General features: G+C 47.6%; 5 protein-coding genes across 5 annotated transcripts; 1 reads left to right on the top strand and 4 right to left on the bottom strand.

The window, feature by feature from the left end:
* Window positions 1–274: 274 nt before the first annotated feature.
* LACBIDRAFT_293223 (uncharacterized protein) lies at window positions 275–1,688 on the bottom strand (the record flags this gene model as incomplete). The annotated part of the gene is made up of 4 exons (XM_001877521.1): window positions 922–1,688; window positions 842–869; window positions 357–789; window positions 275–300 (listed from the first exon to the last, which is right to left on the bottom strand). Exons 1-4 carry the CDS (start codon window positions 1,617–1,619, stop codon window positions 275–277), a joined length of 1,185 nt encoding a protein of 394 aa, XP_001877556.1. The 5' UTR covers window positions 1,620–1,688.
* Window positions 1,689–2,685: 997 nt separating this feature from the next.
* LACBIDRAFT_314100 (uncharacterized protein) lies at window positions 2,686–3,350 on the bottom strand (the record flags this gene model as incomplete). The annotated part of the gene is made up of 3 exons (XM_001877520.1): window positions 2,686–2,982; window positions 3,038–3,159; window positions 3,218–3,350. 3 exons carry the CDS (start codon window positions 3,348–3,350, stop codon window positions 2,686–2,688), a joined length of 552 nt encoding a protein of 183 aa, XP_001877555.1.
* Window positions 3,351–4,307: 957 nt separating this feature from the next.
* LACBIDRAFT_314099 (uncharacterized protein) lies at window positions 4,308–5,009 on the top strand. Its single transcript, XM_001877874.1, has 4 exons — window positions 4,308–4,398; window positions 4,453–4,512; window positions 4,571–4,633; window positions 4,683–5,009. Exons 1-4 carry the CDS (start codon window positions 4,330–4,332, stop codon window positions 4,962–4,964), a joined length of 474 nt encoding a protein of 157 aa, XP_001877909.1. The 5' UTR covers window positions 4,308–4,329; the 3' UTR covers window positions 4,965–5,009.
* Window positions 5,010–6,973: 1,964 nt separating this feature from the next.
* On the bottom strand, window positions 6,974–8,328 carry LACBIDRAFT_314098 (uncharacterized protein; the record flags this gene model as incomplete). The annotated part of the gene is made up of 4 exons (XM_001877519.1): window positions 6,974–6,999; window positions 7,057–7,492; window positions 7,551–7,578; window positions 7,631–8,328. The coding sequence occupies 4 exons, from the start codon at window positions 8,326–8,328 to the stop codon at window positions 6,974–6,976; spliced, it is 1,188 nt and encodes a 395-aa protein (XP_001877554.1).
* Window positions 8,329–13,580: 5,252 nt separating this feature from the next.
* LACBIDRAFT_314096 (uncharacterized protein) lies at window positions 13,581–14,897 on the bottom strand (the record flags this gene model as incomplete). The annotated part of the gene is made up of 3 exons (XM_001877518.1): window positions 13,581–14,048; window positions 14,109–14,136; window positions 14,191–14,897. The coding sequence occupies 3 exons, from the start codon at window positions 14,895–14,897 to the stop codon at window positions 13,581–13,583; spliced, it is 1,203 nt and encodes a 400-aa protein (XP_001877553.1).
* Window positions 14,898–17,137: the final 2,240 nt, after the last annotated feature.

The following is a 17,137-nucleotide window of genomic DNA, read 5'->3' as shown; positions in this document are numbered from 1 at the left end:
AGACTGTAGATGCTCTGTTATAAGGGGATTAAGAGATGTAAAGGCCGACAGCTTGTCGGTTCTGCATGCCAACAGGATTGCTGCGAGTACTAAGGTGGTCCTAATCACTAAGCGACCAACTTGCGGTTAAGCTTACGAAGTCATGTAGTACCTGGCACGAAAAGAAGGCGTGTAATCGCCCTGAACAACGAATGAGATTCCCAAGTAAGGAGGAGTGAAGCACGAGCTCCCAGTATAACCAAGTTATAATGTCTAATCCACGACAGAAATCTCCCTACTTGTAGAAAATCTTCGAGAGAGCTACATCACAACAAATTCAATTGCCATCTTAGGTTACAAGGACTTGGTGCACTTACCTGTGCTGAGAACGTTCACAGGGTCGGGTTTGGGATACCATTCCCCGCGTGATAATCCCATGATAGGACTGAATTCGGCATCGTCTTCCATGAATCCACCCGTCATCTGTGGGCCTGACCACATAGGCATCGAGTAGATTAACCACGCAGCCACCCAAAGGTACCCAAAGAATTTCTTGAGTGGGGTTGGTTCATCGAAACCAAACTTTGCAGCTATGGCGATGACGGCGTCCTCGAATGTAATGACTACCGCCTGATAGACGAAAAAAGCCAGAGAGCCGTGCCATTGACCGAGTGCTGCGTAATCCCCGATGTGGTGGATCAAACCAGAGATGAAGAAGGCTACGAAGAGTTTGAAGTAGGTCGTGAAGGTGCTTTTCCGTGGCAGTCTTAGAACTTTGTAGGCGAGGAAATCGGAATTGACTTGGAGGAACTGTTCGAAAGCTCAGTTACGTTATTCCTGAAAATGGTAAAGGGAAACCCACCCGTCTCATTAACTGATGCCAAACACGGCTGAAAAAGAGGGGATCAGCATGAGTGATGGATGGCCAAGGGCATCACTCACCCCCAGGAGCGACGGACAGTGTAGGCATCTCCCAAATAACCAAACAAGGGAGGCCAGTCCCCTGGTACGGTTAATCCCAAGCCCACGGACACGATGCTGTAGATGGTATACACCCTTGCCATGCTCGCGTATACAGTTATGACTTGCGCGAGCACCGTTAATCTCCATAATAACCCTGCGTCGGTGAGAGAAGGCCCTCCCTTTTGAAAGTAAGGGTTCGAATAAGAGAGAACTCTGACGACATCGAAGATGATAATGAACTTTGCCGTACGAAGTATCTGATCCCAAAGGAATCGAACGCGCGACGTAGTTGGGTGTGGGAGAATGTGAGTTGTGGGCTCGTGCACCCACCCTATACCTCGCGGACTCGAAAGTAGCCGAAGTGCCCACCAGAAGCGGTCGCTCAACGACGCCGCACTGATGGACGTTTTCTGTCCAACCAGACGAAGTTCATTCTGAACGTCCGTGAGGACAGTCAAGTCCAGCGAATAGAAGATCAAGGAAACTACAAAGCACGCCAAACCGCTGCCGTTCGCAACGTCCCCGGGAGTGGTGTAGAAAGCGAGGTAGAGACAGATGGACAGTATAGGGATGAAAAGCCACCCGCGGTACGCAGATGGTCTGACCACCAAGGAGATGAAGGTGATGCCCCAGGCCAATAGGAAAAGACCAGGTTTGAATTCGGCCTTTTGGTGCATCGCTTCAGCTGGTGGTTGGCAGTAAAGATGGGAAAAAACACCGTTTTTCCCATCTATGATCTAGCAGTGGACAATCGGGGACTTGAGCAAATTCATTGACAGATGGTTCGACGAACAAATCAAGAACAAATAATGAGTACTGAGTCTCAAGTCAGTCTGCCAGTGCAGCGCGCCCACATAGCTCGATCGGACAAGAAATTTATCCGAGGATGGCGAGGACGTCGTCACCTTGCATCTTTCAACAACGCTAGGCCACATAAGACAGTTTTCTAGCATCGCACAGATCCCACTTGCAAGCCATCATGTCCACTCGTGATATCTATCTCATCTCTGTTCCTCTCAAAAATGCTCGACCTCACTGGACCATTTGGTTCCCCTTAGATTCAAACGTAAGGGTTTCCTCTTCCTCTTCCCCTACGGCTAACTTTTATGTTCTTTTAGGAGCCCAACAGTGTTGGAAAGAAAATACAGGCGCTTGGCGCGCCCCAGTTTGGTTTTAAAATCGAGGTCGAGCACGCTTTTGACTGGCGTACAACCCACTCTGCCAAATCGATCTGCCTCTTTCTTCTTGGCACTACCGACTCTTCCAACATTGTCGATGTCACCGAACCTACCAAAACCACTGATCTGAACAAGGACGACAAGTTTGAAAAAGTGGCAGGTAAACTCGATGCACCTCGCGCAGCTAGTCGTGAGGTTATGCCAACGGGTAGCGTGTCTGAAGTTGCCGCTGCACTGCAGCACGATATTCCTGGCATGCGTCGGTGCCAGGAATGGACTATGGACTACATCGCAGCTCTTGTCAAGGCCGGTCTATTATCTGACGAGGCAAGGAATGTCGTCGCTGAGGCAAGGAAACTGAACCCCTTCCCTCCTACTGATTGAGTGAGACATTTTTTCTCGTTGTCGTTTCTGATGCTGACCCCCTAATAAGAGCTTAGAAATTTGGTCGACAATCAAGATCTGGTTCATGGCATGTTTCCATCTGGACTTGTTTTGTCCGATAATTAGTTTGTATACAACAGATGTGCAGCTCAAGTTAGATATGTGATTTAAACCTAGCGTATCAATGGAATCCCTCGAAATTCAGCTCATGCGTCAATCGGCGTTTCAACGCCCAATCCCGAACATTATCAAAGCTGCGGCAAGTGTGAATAATATTCCCCACCACCCGAACCTCCTGGACACGATCGACCCACTGCCACACGATGGGGCTGATGTCAACTGAACACATCAGCGATTGCCTGATACTCTCAATACAATGACCCCTGTGCATCACTCCAAAGAGATGGTTCTCCGTCGGGCTCGCAAACACTTTGATAGGGGGATAGTATTCGGGATAGAGTGCCTTGCGAAGCATGTTCTACAATTTAGTTAGTATATAGTATCAGTAAAAGAAGGTGAGAAAGTTTGCGAACCAAGCAGTGAAGTTCATGAAAAACGTCGAGTTCAATAACATAGTGCTCCTCGTCGCCTGGGATACGATATGTTTTGTTGACAAGATTCGATGCAATGCTCTTGGGTATCTTGGTCACACCAACTAATTCGAAAAGACTAATCGTTAGCACGGACCTTGGAAGTCAGGCTGTCCGACTCACAGTTGTACAATTCGTCCCAAGCTTTATCAACCTCGGGGGATGGTGGCTGCTGATATATACTTATATCTTTGCCAAAACTTTCATGGAATACTCTTGTCTCGTACTCCAGGGCATCCTGCGCTGGAGCTGCCATCGACGAAAAGGGTCAGCGCTCGGGTGTGCGACTCAATGTTTCGAAGTTACGCACAATACAAGAATTGAGTGTTTACGGTCTGTCCAGCAAGATGACGAGAAACAAAAAGCCAAGCACAGAGCCAGATAAGAGTCAAGTTGAGCACGCCTTGGGAGAGCAAGAATATTTTGAGTCTTCTGCTGGTCTTTTCGGATCGAGAAGGTGGGATGAAGCTGAAATCGGTCCCTTTTTCAGCTCCAATGAATGTGACGTCGTCGAGCGAGTCTCTATGAACGGCCTTGTAGATGTGCGATTCCATGGCGTTGAAGTGAGGGGAAGGGTATGTGGGTATGTGCTCGCAGACTTCAAAGACAACCGTGGAAGAAGAAGCTCTGAGTGATGTTGTTCAGATAAAGCCAATACGAGCGAGACCTAGGCCACGATAGTGAGAACCCCGTCATCCTCGAGAGACACCAACTTGATGGGTAAAAACGGCTCTCGTGGTCGAGAAAGCTTTGATGCGAGAGGTAACATGACGGCCACTTTCTGTTCATGCCCAATAGCAAAAGCCACTCAGTTTTGATTCTGATATGATGTGCGACCTTCAACGACCATGTTGCCTATACAAAAGACGAGCAAACTGCTTGAAATCGAAAAAGAACCATGAACGGGATTGACCTGGCCTACCTCCTGCCTTGTGTAGGGGCCCCTCTCATCACGGCGGCTTTTCAGCTAGTCAAGCGGTGTATAAGCTGACTATACAAGGCATATCACGGGAGATGTGGTGCGTCGAAAGTGGCAAGTTTGACGCTTCAAGACGTCAGGAGTATCGGGCCCAAGGGCCAATGACCGGAAAGGCGGCGTTAAGAAGCACACAGACAGGGGGGATGCCGCCTGTTAGGTTTCAGAAGTAAAGTAATCGTCGATGAGGACGGGGATGAGATAGCTATAAAACACTGGACGCAGGGATGGTAAAATAAGTCGTTTGCGATTTCTTACCATGAAGACCTTCGCCAGCGTCATCTCCGTTCTTTTGTTCGCCAGCGCCGCCGTTGCTGCACCCACCACGGTAAGGGCCGATTCCAGTCCGTTGCCAGTCTAGCGGTGCTGAGGTCTCTCGCAGGCCGATCAGATCGAGTCTCCCAACCAATGGGCCAAATTCGAGAAGCGCAACGTCGCCACGGTGAGACTCCGAGAAAACTACGTAACTCGGAGAGTTTATGTTGATGCGCTTTATGTAGAGCGACGCCGTTTCGGAACCCCAAAACTGGGGAGGGTTGGAGCAAAAGCGTGAACAGGCCAAGGTAAAAGACTCCCTACATCGAACAAACTGTGCTGATGTACATTCTGCAGAGCGAAGTCGTAATCAATTTGGGAGGGTTCGTGCAGAAGCGTGAAGAGGCCAAGGTAAAAGAATCATTACAGCGAGCACCGCCTTTTACTAAATGTCTCAGGTGGACGATGTCAACCTTTTCTGGAAAAATGGTACGAAATCATCAAACTAGTTTCCGCTTTGGAGATTGGAAAGTACGGGGATTTGTGCGGGAGCAAAGTGGAGAAGTTTATAAATATGAAACACGTGACTCAATTCAGTCGGGTTCACCGCGTGTTGACCGCGTGAAGCTCTTTTTCTAGTCCTTTGTAAATACAAATTTTGGTTAGAATCATTTGCTGAAACCCAATCTACTTGGTAGGCCCCAAGCCCACACAATCTGCTGTTGAGGAAGAGAAAAGAAAAAGAGAACTGACGGGCAGTTACATTGTAACTCTTAACTTCGGCCTCACATCTTCGACAACCACGATTAGCAAGTCATCATCCAAAGAATACATACAGTGCATATTATACATTAATGAGTAGTGTAAAAACAAGCTATGAAGCAACGAAGGGTCAGCGTTAAAGATAAAATACTTGAAAACCAAAGGGAAGACGTAGTTGCCCATAGGAGTCATGAAAGTCTTGTTCCTCTTCATCCCATTCCCATACAAGCTCTTTATAACATCGCTCATCTCCGACTTGTGCTTCGCCTTCTCCATCATAGGCCCACTCACCACCGCCTGACTCGCCGCGCTTATCTTCGTGCTCGGCCCCATCGTCGCCTGTTTCTTCGCTGGATGCTCTGTGTCGTCTGGGCGAGTAGTTCTTCCGCTTTGACGCCCTGGGTTTCTTCATATGTTTAAAAAGGCACCTACACTCCATTGAGGGTTGACCATGACAATGTCCTCGGTTCTGGAGTACTTCTTCCTGCAGTGTGATATGTATGTTCACGACATTTACCTGGGAGATGACTCAGACGAGCTTTGGCGTTCATTTAGTATGAATGTATAGAGATTAGTAATGAAGGACGGACCTGCGTGCAATGGTTGAGCATACGCAGGCCATGTAAAACCTTGACATGAAGTGTGCTGGGTGTTTTTGACCGTCATCAGGCCTTTTCACATGAAATACCATGATTTGAATCTGTAGGGTCAGATGAAAAGGACAATCGATAATAAAACCCCCTCATGAGCTCGTATCGGCATGGTCACACATTATTTGAAAGATCCTTTGCTCGTCCGCTTTGCTTTCGAATGGTCGACGAGCACGAATAGCGAACTGGGATGGGTATTAGGTCTAGACTAAAGCGGAACTTGGAGAACGGTAGAAGAGGGGTGCGTAACAAACTAAGAAGATAGAAATCGGCAGCAGAGAGAAGCAGGGATGGGTAGGAGGGTTAAACCTAACAGGCTTCGTGCGAGATGACCAAAATCTCCTTAGCCGAAGAAAGTTGGGGAAAGGGAAGAAGGAGAAAGGGAGCGCGGCGTACCGTATCTGTTCCCCTTCGCCAGCCAAGTCCTGCAGGTTGCCATGATATGACACGCTCGTCAACTCCAAACACGCCTATGCCTGTTCCCACGGTATTGAGCTCCAACGTAGACGATGACTACTGGGAAATCGGTTGTGCAGATTCTGGACCGAGGCTCGGAGGTGCGAGCCAGCATGCCTTCGTTCTTGTTGGCAAAAGCTTGAAAAAAATCATTCTTGAAGTCCTCGTCTGTAGCAGGTATGCCTCTTCCGTCGACGGTATTGAGCTCCAATGACAATGATGATGATCACACAAGCATCCATGAGAGTTTTCAGCAAAGGACGCAGGATCACAGGAATAAAGCATTTGATAGTGCTGCGAGCTTATTCGTTAGCTTAGTTTGCACGTTGACTTTCCGACACAATGAATTTGTAGTGAATTACTTTACTGGAGAGGCGTTTGAGGGAAGAGTTTGGGAAGCTTGTTTGTGAACGGTTGAAGGCTAGGGATCCGAGGCCGAAGTCATGTTGACCGAGCGAGGCTGAGTGTCCCCACTCAAATCTACGACATTAGAAATATGAGTGGCTGTAGATCCCCTGTTGAATCTAGGTGATGAGGAGACGTGAGGGCCTACAACTCGTCGGTTCTGGAAGACGATAATATCCCTGCGAATACTGAAGTAGTCTCAATCACAAGATGCAACCAGCTTGTGGTTGAGCTTACAAACTACCTGGCGCGAAAGAAAGCCTGAAATCAAAAAACGAATGGAATTGTCAAGCGTTGCTTAACTAAAGGGGAGAGAAGCATGGCCGCCCATGGTATAACCAAGGGTATAATGTCTAATCCACGACAAAAACCTCCCTACGTGTGGAAAATCTTCGAGAGAGCTATAATCACAACGAATTCAGTTAAAATCCTGGGTTCCATGGAATCGATGCATTTACCTGCACTGAAAACGTTCACAGGATCGGGTTTGGGATACCATTCCCCGCGTGACAATCCCATGATAGGACTGAATTGAACATCGGCTTCCAGGTATCCACCCGTCATATATGGGGATGCCCACATAGGCATCGAGTAGGTCAGCCACGCAGCTACCCAAAGGTACCCAAAGACTTTTTTGACCGGGGTTGGTTTATCGAAACCAAACTTCGCAGCTATTCCAATGACCGCGTCTTCAAATGTGATGACGGCCGCCTGGTAGATGAAGAAAGCCAGAGCACAGCCGTACCAGTGACCAAGTGCTGAGTAATCTCCGACTTGATGGATCACACCAGAGATGAAGAAGGCTACGAAGAGTTTGAAGTAGGTCGTAAAGGTGCTTTTCCGTGGCAGTCTTAGAACTTTATATGCCAGGAAATCGGACTCGACTTGGAGGAACTGTTCAAAAGCTCAGTTACGTCATGTCATTCTTGAGATTTGGAGAGGAGAAACACACCCGTCTCATCAACTGATGCCAAACGCGACTGAAAAAGAGGGGATCAGCATAAGGAATGGATCGCCAAGAGCGCCACATACCCCCAGGAGCGACGGACAGTGTAGGCATCTCCCAAATAACCAAACAGGGGAGGCCAGTCCCCTGGTACAGTGAATCCCAAGCCCACGGACACAATGCTGTAGATGGTATACATCCTTGCCAAGCCCGCATATGTAGTTATGACGTGCGCGAGCACCGTTGATCTCCATAATAATCCTGCGTCGGTGAGAGACGGCCCTCCCTTTTGAAAGTATGGGTTCGAATAAGAGAGAACTCTGACGACATCGAAGATGATGGTGAACTTTGCTGTACGAAGTAGCTGGTCCCAAAGGAATCGAACGCGCGACGTAGTTGGGTGTGGGAGGATGTGCGTTGTCGGTTCGTGCGCCCAGCCTATACCTCGCGGACTCAAAAGTAGTCGAAGTGCCCACCAGAAGCGGTCGCTCAGCGACGCTGTACTGATAGACGTCTTCTGACCAACCAAGCGAAGTTCGTTTTGAACGTCAGTGAGGACAGTCAAATCCAGCGAAGTGAAAATTTGGGAAGATAAAGCACACCCAATAGCGATATTGGACGCAATGTCCGCGCCGGTGGTGTAGAAAGTGAGGTAGAGACAGATGGATAGTATTGGGATGAAAAGTAGCCCGCGGAACGGAGATGGTCGGACCAACAAGGAGAGGAAAGTTATGCCCCACGCCAATAGGAAGAGAAAAGGTTTGAACTCGGTCTTTTCGTGCATCGCTTCAGGTGGTGGTTGGCTGGCAAGAAAGATATGTGGAATGATTAAGTAAAATGTGTAAAGCAGGGACGAACTCCTTTTGTTCATCTACGTCGTTGCCAGCCCTAGATCGATGTAAACTATTTGATAGTCATCTTGAGACAGAGGAGTCGAGGAAAGTTCATCAGAAGAGAGACCTGGCAAGGAGATAACTCCGAGTTGGAGAGGTGGAGAGTTGGCCAAGAACACGAAATAAAGCTGCCAAATTCACTACCACAAGCCTGAGACACCCACAGTAAACGAATATTGTTATCTACCGTTATTGTCTTTATAACTGGCCATGGCCAACAAGGCTCATCGCGGAAGAGTCAAGGCCTCTAGCAAGCGCAAAGGTGTGATCCAAAAACGCGCAGATTCCGTCTTCTGCACCTTGCCCAATTCGTGATTTGCCACTCGAAGTCTTGTCCACGATTTTCGCGTGGGCGATGGTGGACAGCTGGCTTTCTAGCACCTCTTGCTGCGGCGACCTCCTCAGCCTTATGTTGGTCTGCAGCCAATGACGAGATGCTGCCCAGTCATCACCTATCGTATGGTCAACAATCTCTGTTTCACTTCAAGTTGCACGGACTGCACGACCGAGACGTGGTGCACTTCGACACTGGGCTTGCCAACTCGCTGTCGTCGAAACTTATCTCCGGAGATCGGGTCAAGCTCCGCTGAAAACATGCATTTCTGGCAGGGAATTGCTCCCTGCTGACGAGATTGTGCAAAGGCTTGTCGCTCACTCGCTCCGATGGGAGTCGCTAAACATCCAACTCTCCCTTGTGAACACGATCAAAAACATGCCTTCAGTGGTTCGAGGGAACATTCCCCGGCTTACTACGTTGACTCTCACGCACAATGAATTTGAATTCATGATGGATCGCTTTTCTGTATTGAATGATGACCTAGCAGCGTTTGCCGTATTCGAAGATGCATCCTCCCTCCATACCATTGAGTTCATTTCGTGGCCCAAGCCGGCGACATTGAAACTCCCATGGTCGCAAATCCACCATCTCTCCGCTCACAACATGACCCCCAATGATTGCATTCAACTGTTGAACATCGCTCCCACGATAACCTCATGTGAATTCACTATGAGGATGCTGTCAATGATGGAGATGGGGGAGCCCATGGCGACCCATTGCGTTGCAGATCACCTCCAAAGCTTGACCCTTATATCAGCAACACCTTTCCTGTCTATTTCTATGTTGACTGACATATTGCATTCTGTCACTTTCCCCTCTCTCAAAATTCTAGAGATTCATGGTTGTCAAATTGGTTCCAACACGACGTTTCGCGACTTCGACGGGGCCCTTCTTGCTTTTATCCTCCGTTCGACTTGCCCGCTCGACCGTCTTAAACTCCATGAAGTTCCACTCAGCAAAGATGGTTTGGCCGAAGTTTTTGTTCTACTCCGTTCCCTGCGTTGCTTGGAGATTGATGGGTTCAATGCGACCTCGCCAGGCTCGCGCCTTGACATAGACTTCCTGGGACTTGCACATCCTGATAACAATAATGGCGTCAGAAGTTTACCACACCTTAACCGCTTTTCCCTTTCCTGCTCCCTTAAGGAAAGTGAATTCGGTAAGTTGGCGGATGTTTTGGAGTCTCGACGTGCCGCTTTTGACGATCCACATGGTCAAGTGGTTCCTTTGGAGTCTGTGAATTTGCACATAAAGGGTCGGGGGGAGTTACCCGACAACTTCAATTCGCGTTTGCGGATCTTGGCATCGAGCGGTATGAAGATTCAAATAAATGGAGAAAACCTCAAAGAAATCAATTCGGAAACGCAAAGATCTTGAAAAAACCGAGTAACATGGACTAAAATAATATAATTCCACAGCCCCGAAACTTGAGTAGTTACTACAGAGTAAATCTTGCAAAAAAAAATTAGCTCAGGCTATATTTAATGTGCGAAAATTATCACCTACCTGAAAAGTGGGCTATCATTACCCAGGTCTTTATACTTTTCCTGTTTCTTTTGGTTGATTCCGTCGTGTTTGCAAATAGCGATATTTCTTTTGTTCAACCTGTTGTAATCCCACATCGCGAAAAGGCTCAGCAGGATGCTTCATCAAATTAGACGTCAGCGGGTATGAAGGTAATACACAGGCTTACGACAGTGAAAGCCAGCCCATGATTGTGCCGTGGCCAATATGGAAGTGAGGAGGGGTAATATAAATGAAAGATGAGCAGACCCTATGAGGAAATGACAGGTAAGTTTTCGCTGTCAAGTCAGTACAAGTGGCGGAGGAATGACAACCTACCCTCCAAAATTACTAAGTCCAATTACAAGGGCGATAGAAACACCTATTAGGGGTCAGGATTAAGACGTAATCAGTACTCCATTTATTTACCTTTGCGCACATCTCCGCCGGCAGCTGAGCCTACCCATGCGAGAGCGACGGGAATAGTGGGGAAAACACCAATGGCAGCCAAGATGGTACCGAAGTACGATACACCAGGTGAGGATTGATTGTACAGGATGATATATCCAATGAGCGATATGAAGGCACCGACAACAATAAAGGGTCCCCTTAAATTCAATTTATCAGAGTAGATACCAACTTGAGGAAATAAATTAGCGACAGAAGATTGGATATTTTTACTGACTCAAACCTGCAATAATGCAGACACAACCGGCAAAAAAGGGAGGAATGGTTAAGAGTTGAGCATTTGTGGAAGAGAAACCTAGTCTAGCTCAGATAGAAAGAGGAGTGATATACAGACACCTACCAAGTTTGTTAATGATCGTTGGCAGGAAAAGAGAGATCGCATAGATTGGTATCAGCAAACCTGCAGACCGATCGTCAATTGACAAAAGAGACAACAATCGAAGAGCTACTGAGTACTCACCGATATATATTCCTATTTGAACGTATATTTTATAATCGGAAATAGCCTGCCATACAAACTTCAACTTGAAATCTGTTGCTAGGCCTTGGTTATCTTCTTTGAGCATTGCAATAACCATCGCCCTTTCTTCGGAAGTCAGAAAAGTTGCTGAGTTAGGATACTACTTCAATAGTCAACTTTAAATTGTGCGAGAGGGGGGGTGCGTACATCGTATAAGAGAAAGTAGGAGGCAAGGGCCACGAGGACAGTAGCTGAGACGTGTGGATGAAGGAAATTTAATGAATATCCAGCAAATGAACACACCTATTCCTTCAAGGCAAAACTGTAAAGGAAGGGTTGGAAAGTCGAGAGAAAGCACTTAAATTATGGTCTTACTATCCATTGCCAGCCATGAAGGCCTCCAACACCCTCCATCTTTTCGATCCCATATCTGGGTTAAAAGGCAACTCAAAAGGTGAGCCAGGTTGTGAAGTACATTCACTCACGCTAGAAGACCTCCAAAAGCTCCTGAAATCTCCAGCCATATCAGAAACAAGTTAAAAGACCACCCAAACAGCTGCGCACCGGCAATAGTGGCAGCAGAGAAGAATATTGCAATCCTTTTGCCGACGTCGCATCTTCTGTACCATAGCGATAGATAAAAGGTAACCTGCAAATGACTGAATGATTAAAGTTATAGGGAGGTTGAAGCAAAGTACCCCCGGAAACAGGCCAGCTTCAGCCAATCCTAAAAAGAAACGAGCGCTGGCCAGGGCAAAAAAAAAACTTAAGTCAGCCAGTTCTTTTTGATGTAATGGCGCATACATGATCAAGGAGCGATATGTGTTGCAGAGGCACATGAGGGACAATACCAAGCCTAGGATCACGGTCAAAATAGAATGGAGCCTAACATAATGAACACATACCCCAAGCAACCATCATCGATGGAACTGACAATTAATTCAGCCGAGTTAAGATAGGATTTCATGAATTGACCGCACTCCATATCGAAGGCCTGACAAGCTTCAGGCAGATGTTTCTAGAAATGGGTGGGTTAAGCGACAACAATGAACCAGGCCTGTTGCAAACAGCGTACGAAGGAACTTCTCCGAGGGCATATGANATCTATATTTTTTTTTCCGAAGTTGGGTTTCCTCAAGAAAAAGTATCGAAGGTGAGACGTACAAAAAAAACAGCCGCCACCTAAAAAAGTCAAAAAATAAGACGTCTGGTAGATAAGAATCGGAATGGCAGGCATACCACATTATATTTTAAACCTGTCAACTTAGCATCCACTGCCATCCCCGCAATTCTCGCATTGCCTAGCCACGTAAAAAATATAGCTTTAGAGCCGGGACAAACACGGATATCAGGCGGGGTATACCAATGTTGGAGCGATCCCTTTAGTGAACAGTCAAATTAGATATCATTTCAAAGGAACCGCGTCATACTCACAAAAATGACAAGAAATAAAGAAGGGAAATGAAAGGCAAAATGTGCAAGTCGATTTTTCTGTAAAGCTTCTGCCGGTCCTTTTCAGTCACCTCGATCGCCAACACATGGAACGTGGGGGCACGATTCGAAATAGGTTTCTCTTGCTCAAGGGATTTCTTGTCTGGCGTGTCCATGGCAAGACTTGTAGGAGGGAGGGTAGAAGAAGGCCGCGAAAGCACGCGAAGAAAGGAAAAGACGGGGTCCCACCAAAGATGCAGGATCAACTTGATTCTCTTCGGTTCAAGTCAATCCATCTGTTAGGGATTCGTCTGTTCGTATGCATTGTATATTTCCTCTATCTTTAGCGTGTGCACGATGTAAGGATCCCGGAGAGCCGCTGAATCAATATCAATACGCCTGGCAGCATTAAGTGTCTGGGAGAAGTTCGGCGTCAGAAGTTCAAGCTCGGAGTGGTGGCTGCTATGTATTATCAGAGGGGTAAGGCTGTTGGTTGAGCAGAAATGGTTCAGTGTATGATATTCAAGACCACAAAGAAAGTCATGGTCATGTCACCTCGAGGCTTCATCGTGGTAGTGTTCAAATTTGTTCTAAGAGGATGGTCGCATTGTAACTTGAAGGTGCGAAATATTGCGGGGTAATATCGGGAGAAGCGGACTTGGGTCGATGTCCGGTACATGGAGAAGGACAACATCGAGTCTTCGATGTTGACGTTGACCAGTGGCGGTGATCTTTGGGTATGTGCCGTTGCCAAGCGCGGTTCACCTGAACCACGAAATGTCCAACCTCTTCCGAAGGAGATCGTTGTTTGATCGTTGTTTGACCCAAGCCGCTTTAAGAAGTAACGCAGGTTTTTCGTGGTTAAGTCAAAATATATTATAAAATCTAGCAGGGTGCCAGTGAACTTTGAACTTCTGACTCTACAAGCACTTCTATGAACGAATTTAAGAGATGGGTGTAGATTCTCTATTATATTGTGATATAAAAAGGTTCGCAAAAGTTCCGTTTTTGCGAGCTTGCTGATAGATTGCCAAAATCATACTGTGTTTCTCTTCTGGCCCACCGATCCTCGCCTTGGCCAAGGGCCCAGTCCAAGACGGAACCGTCCAGATCATCCAACCCAGAACCCAAACATACCCAATCAATTTCGAAGCTCTCGTTGTTTTATTGAAGCCAGTTCTTGAAGCCAACTTAATGACCATCTCTTCAAATGTGATTGCTAGAGCTTGGAGAACAAAAAAGCGCATAGCACCACCAGTCTTCCAGTTGTTCAAAGCCCTATATTCGCCTGCCAGGTGTAACAGACCGGAGAGGGCGAATGCAACATATAGTTGGACGTGCCATGCCAAAGATGTACCACTTTGCAGATGAAGAACTTCATTGGCGACAAATTTGCCGTGAGCGGTTAGAAGCTATAAGGGGAACCACATAAGTAAAACGTTCTAATAGTAGCAGGTTGTATATTTCCTTACCCTCCGCAAGACTTGATGCCATGTCCGTCTGGATCATTTGGTAATCAACAAAGTGTTAATATTGAGACGGTGAAAAACAAACCCCCAGTATCGCCCAACCGTAAAAGCCTCACTCCAATGACCAAATATTGGAGGCCATTGCCTAGGCTCCGCCAGTCCCAGCGTAACCGACGCCGCCGCCATGCTGCTATACGTCATGCTCACACCTAGGTGTATCTCAATAAGACACGGCAGGAACGAGATCCGGGTAAGCAACCACCCAAACTTCCCCCCGTAGTTCACCTCCCCTTTGATGACCGCGAAATTCCATTGCATCATAATTTGCAGGAGGTCGAAGAGCACGACGTAGTACGCCACCCAAAACATTCTGGAAATTACGAACGCCCATCGGGAAGCTGTAGGCTTTGGACGAATGCGCCCCGTCGGTTCGTGTGTCCAGCCGATCGCGCGCTGGGACGTCAGAAGCCTGAGCGCCCACGCCATGCGCGTTCGAAGTGGCGCGGAGGGGATGTGCTGTTTGTCGTTCTGAAGTCGGAGTTCATTCTGAACATCGGTGAGGAGGATATAATCGGAGGCAGTTAGGATGGAAGTAGCGAGGGCACAACCAAAGCTATTTCCCGTTGTTGAGAAACCGCTTGTGATTGGTTGGAAGAAAAATAAATAGAGACTGAGGAAGAAGACCGGCAAAAAACAGAGTTTACGGTAGGGAGATGGCCGCTGGACGATCGCTAGGAATATGAGCAGGTGGGTGTACAAGAGCGCTTTGACGACAACATCCGCTTCAGCCATTACTAAGGCAGTGAGTGATAGGGAGGGAACTAGTTGAATTCCCCTTCGCTTAAAATACTAAATTTGATCGGTCTGTTCAGGTGTCGTGTGTTGAAACATCCCAGTGGCCGATGATGGGATACTCAACAGTGCTTAAAGCAAAATCGGCGTGCCAGGCGTGCATGAAACATGCAGCACCAGAAGCCTGAGAATTAGACCCGCTTTCCTGCTCTCTGAAAAAAAGGTAGCCTCACCAAATGAAAAGTTGTCTTCTCCTTGCATGCCTTATACTCTGTTATGAACAGTTTCTGTGCTTTGCCTCCAATATGAAGCAAGACAACTCACTGAAGGCTTGACCATTGTCCTACTGTGCTTGCGCCGCGGGGGTTTTCAGGGGAAGACGAACCTGAAGTAAGAAAGCAGTGGGGCTCGAGACCAAGGTGTGGTTTAAGATGAAAAGAGGCAACAGGCCGACATGAATGTCGTCACGAGAGAGTTGATGCTAGCCAGGCACATTCCCAATCGAGAAGACTGCGTGTCTGATGTCAGAGCAGACTGAGAGCGTGACAGAAGTTGGCATGAATTTGATCAGTTGGTCGGAGTTTGAACTATCAGCATCTTCCCGACTCTTCACCCCTGCGCCAAAGAATCCTACCTCAGGAGAGCGGGTTTTGCATTTCGAAAAAGACTTTTTAACTTCCAGCTAACTGCATAACCGTAGACCATATCTCAATTTTACTTTGTGCGCCTTTATTTGTACAAACAACCGTATTAAGTAGAACGCCCTTCCAAGTTGGCAAGTTCCAACCGCTCCACCCTTATGACGTGCGGGGCGGGATTGGAGCGTTTGGAGCAACTACCGAAACGGTGCTAGAACTTGGAGCAATGGGCAGCGCGCGCGAATCGGCGTCATGGTTTACATAGCCACGGCCTAAAACGGATGTTTACGCACAGACAAAGGTGCAAAGTGAAATTTCAGATGTGGTCTACGATTATGCAGTTAGCTGTCAATTATTCATATAAACACATCCAAGACAGCCTCACGTGAAGTTTTGAGTGTTGAGTCGGGTAATGTGAATGAAAAACCTGTCTCTTCCACCCACGCTCGGGAGTCATTCGCCTGTGGGCTCTGTTGGTGTTGGACTTAAAAGCAAAAGCTTGGGTCCACCTTGCTCACCGTTGAACGTTATAGGTGTTGTTTGGGTCGACCAACTGATGTAACAGACGATGCCAAATATTGGCGTGCTACGCTTGCACGTTCATGGCACGCCAAAAGTGTTGTAACCCACCCAACAACCTCTCAGGAAACGGAACGGGCAAGCTCGGGGCCCGGCTGCCAAACACTGACAGTTCAAGCGGCCGCCGACAATGGCTCGAGGATTGGGAAGATACGCATTTGTTGATGGCCGTGCACGCACGCCAATGATCTTTCTGGCGTGCCACACTCGCACGCTCATGGGATTGGGAAGATACGAGTTCATTCATGGCGTTTCAAAAGGTTTAGGCTGACAGTTGTTCCATTCCATCCCGACCCTAATCAAACTTTCACAGGAACTGCTTCATACAGAATATGAATCTGCGCACCTCCAACTCCTTAAAATTGGACGGTCTTTAAATCGTCCAGAGCCAAAAACAGTATTGATTTAGATTTTGTTCGAGGAGTTGAATTGAAATAGAAACCGAGTCCTGTCTGTTTGCAAAAAGATAAGCGCTAAGGGAGCAAAGTCCTTGGAGGGAACAGCGGCCCACAACGTACATACCATCATTCAACCGATGAAGATTTTACTGTAGAATCGCACAGAACACGGAGCTCTGCAGCTGCAGAAGATCTCGAGGGAAGCCAACTCGGTACTCAGCATATTGAAATAATGAAGGAAGATCAGTGGGCTAAACGACTTCGAATGATGGAGGTGGAGCCTGGAGGAACAGGAGAGCCACAACAAGTACCATGAATTTCGACCCTAGCCCGAACGTTACGACTGCTCCCTAGACCGCAAGGCGTCTCAGACTGGGACTGTTGGTTTGGAGACAGTGTCATACCATTTGTTCCCTTGGAGAGCAGTCCAGGCGGTCCTCCGATGCATGATGACTTTTGAAAGCCCTAGAATCATGGGCAGAAGACAGCACAGAAATTGAAAGGAATCGCCTCGAGAGTCGAGAGTTCTTGTTCATTTGCACTGTGTCGGAAAGCCGCTCGCGCGCGCCGCTGCTGCCCTCGCCAGCAGCCGCCGCGGACGCAGTGCCATCATGCGGACTGGAGG

Source organism: Laccaria bicolor, genomic scaffold (assembly GCF_000143565.1).
Source record: "Laccaria bicolor S238N-H82 LACBIscaffold_5 genomic scaffold, whole genome shotgun sequence".
Taxonomy (NCBI): Eukaryota; Fungi; Basidiomycota; class Agaricomycetes; order Agaricales; family Hydnangiaceae; genus Laccaria; species Laccaria bicolor.
The sequence above is the reverse complement of the archived record's forward strand: the minus strand, read 5'-3'. Positions and strand labels throughout refer to the sequence as shown.

Coding starts and splice junctions, on each gene's coding strand:
- LACBIDRAFT_314099 (XM_001877874.1), top strand. CDS start 4,330: ATGAAGACCTTCGCCAGCGTCATCTCCGTTCTTTTGTTCGCCAGCGCC. Junction 4,513..4,570: donor AGAAGCGCAACGTCGCCACG/GTGAGACTCCGA, acceptor CGCTTTATGTAG/AGCGACGCCGTTTCGGAACC. Junction 4,634..4,682: donor AAAAGCGTGAACAGGCCAAG/GTAAAAGACTCC, acceptor TACATTCTGCAG/AGCGAAGTCGTAATCAATTT.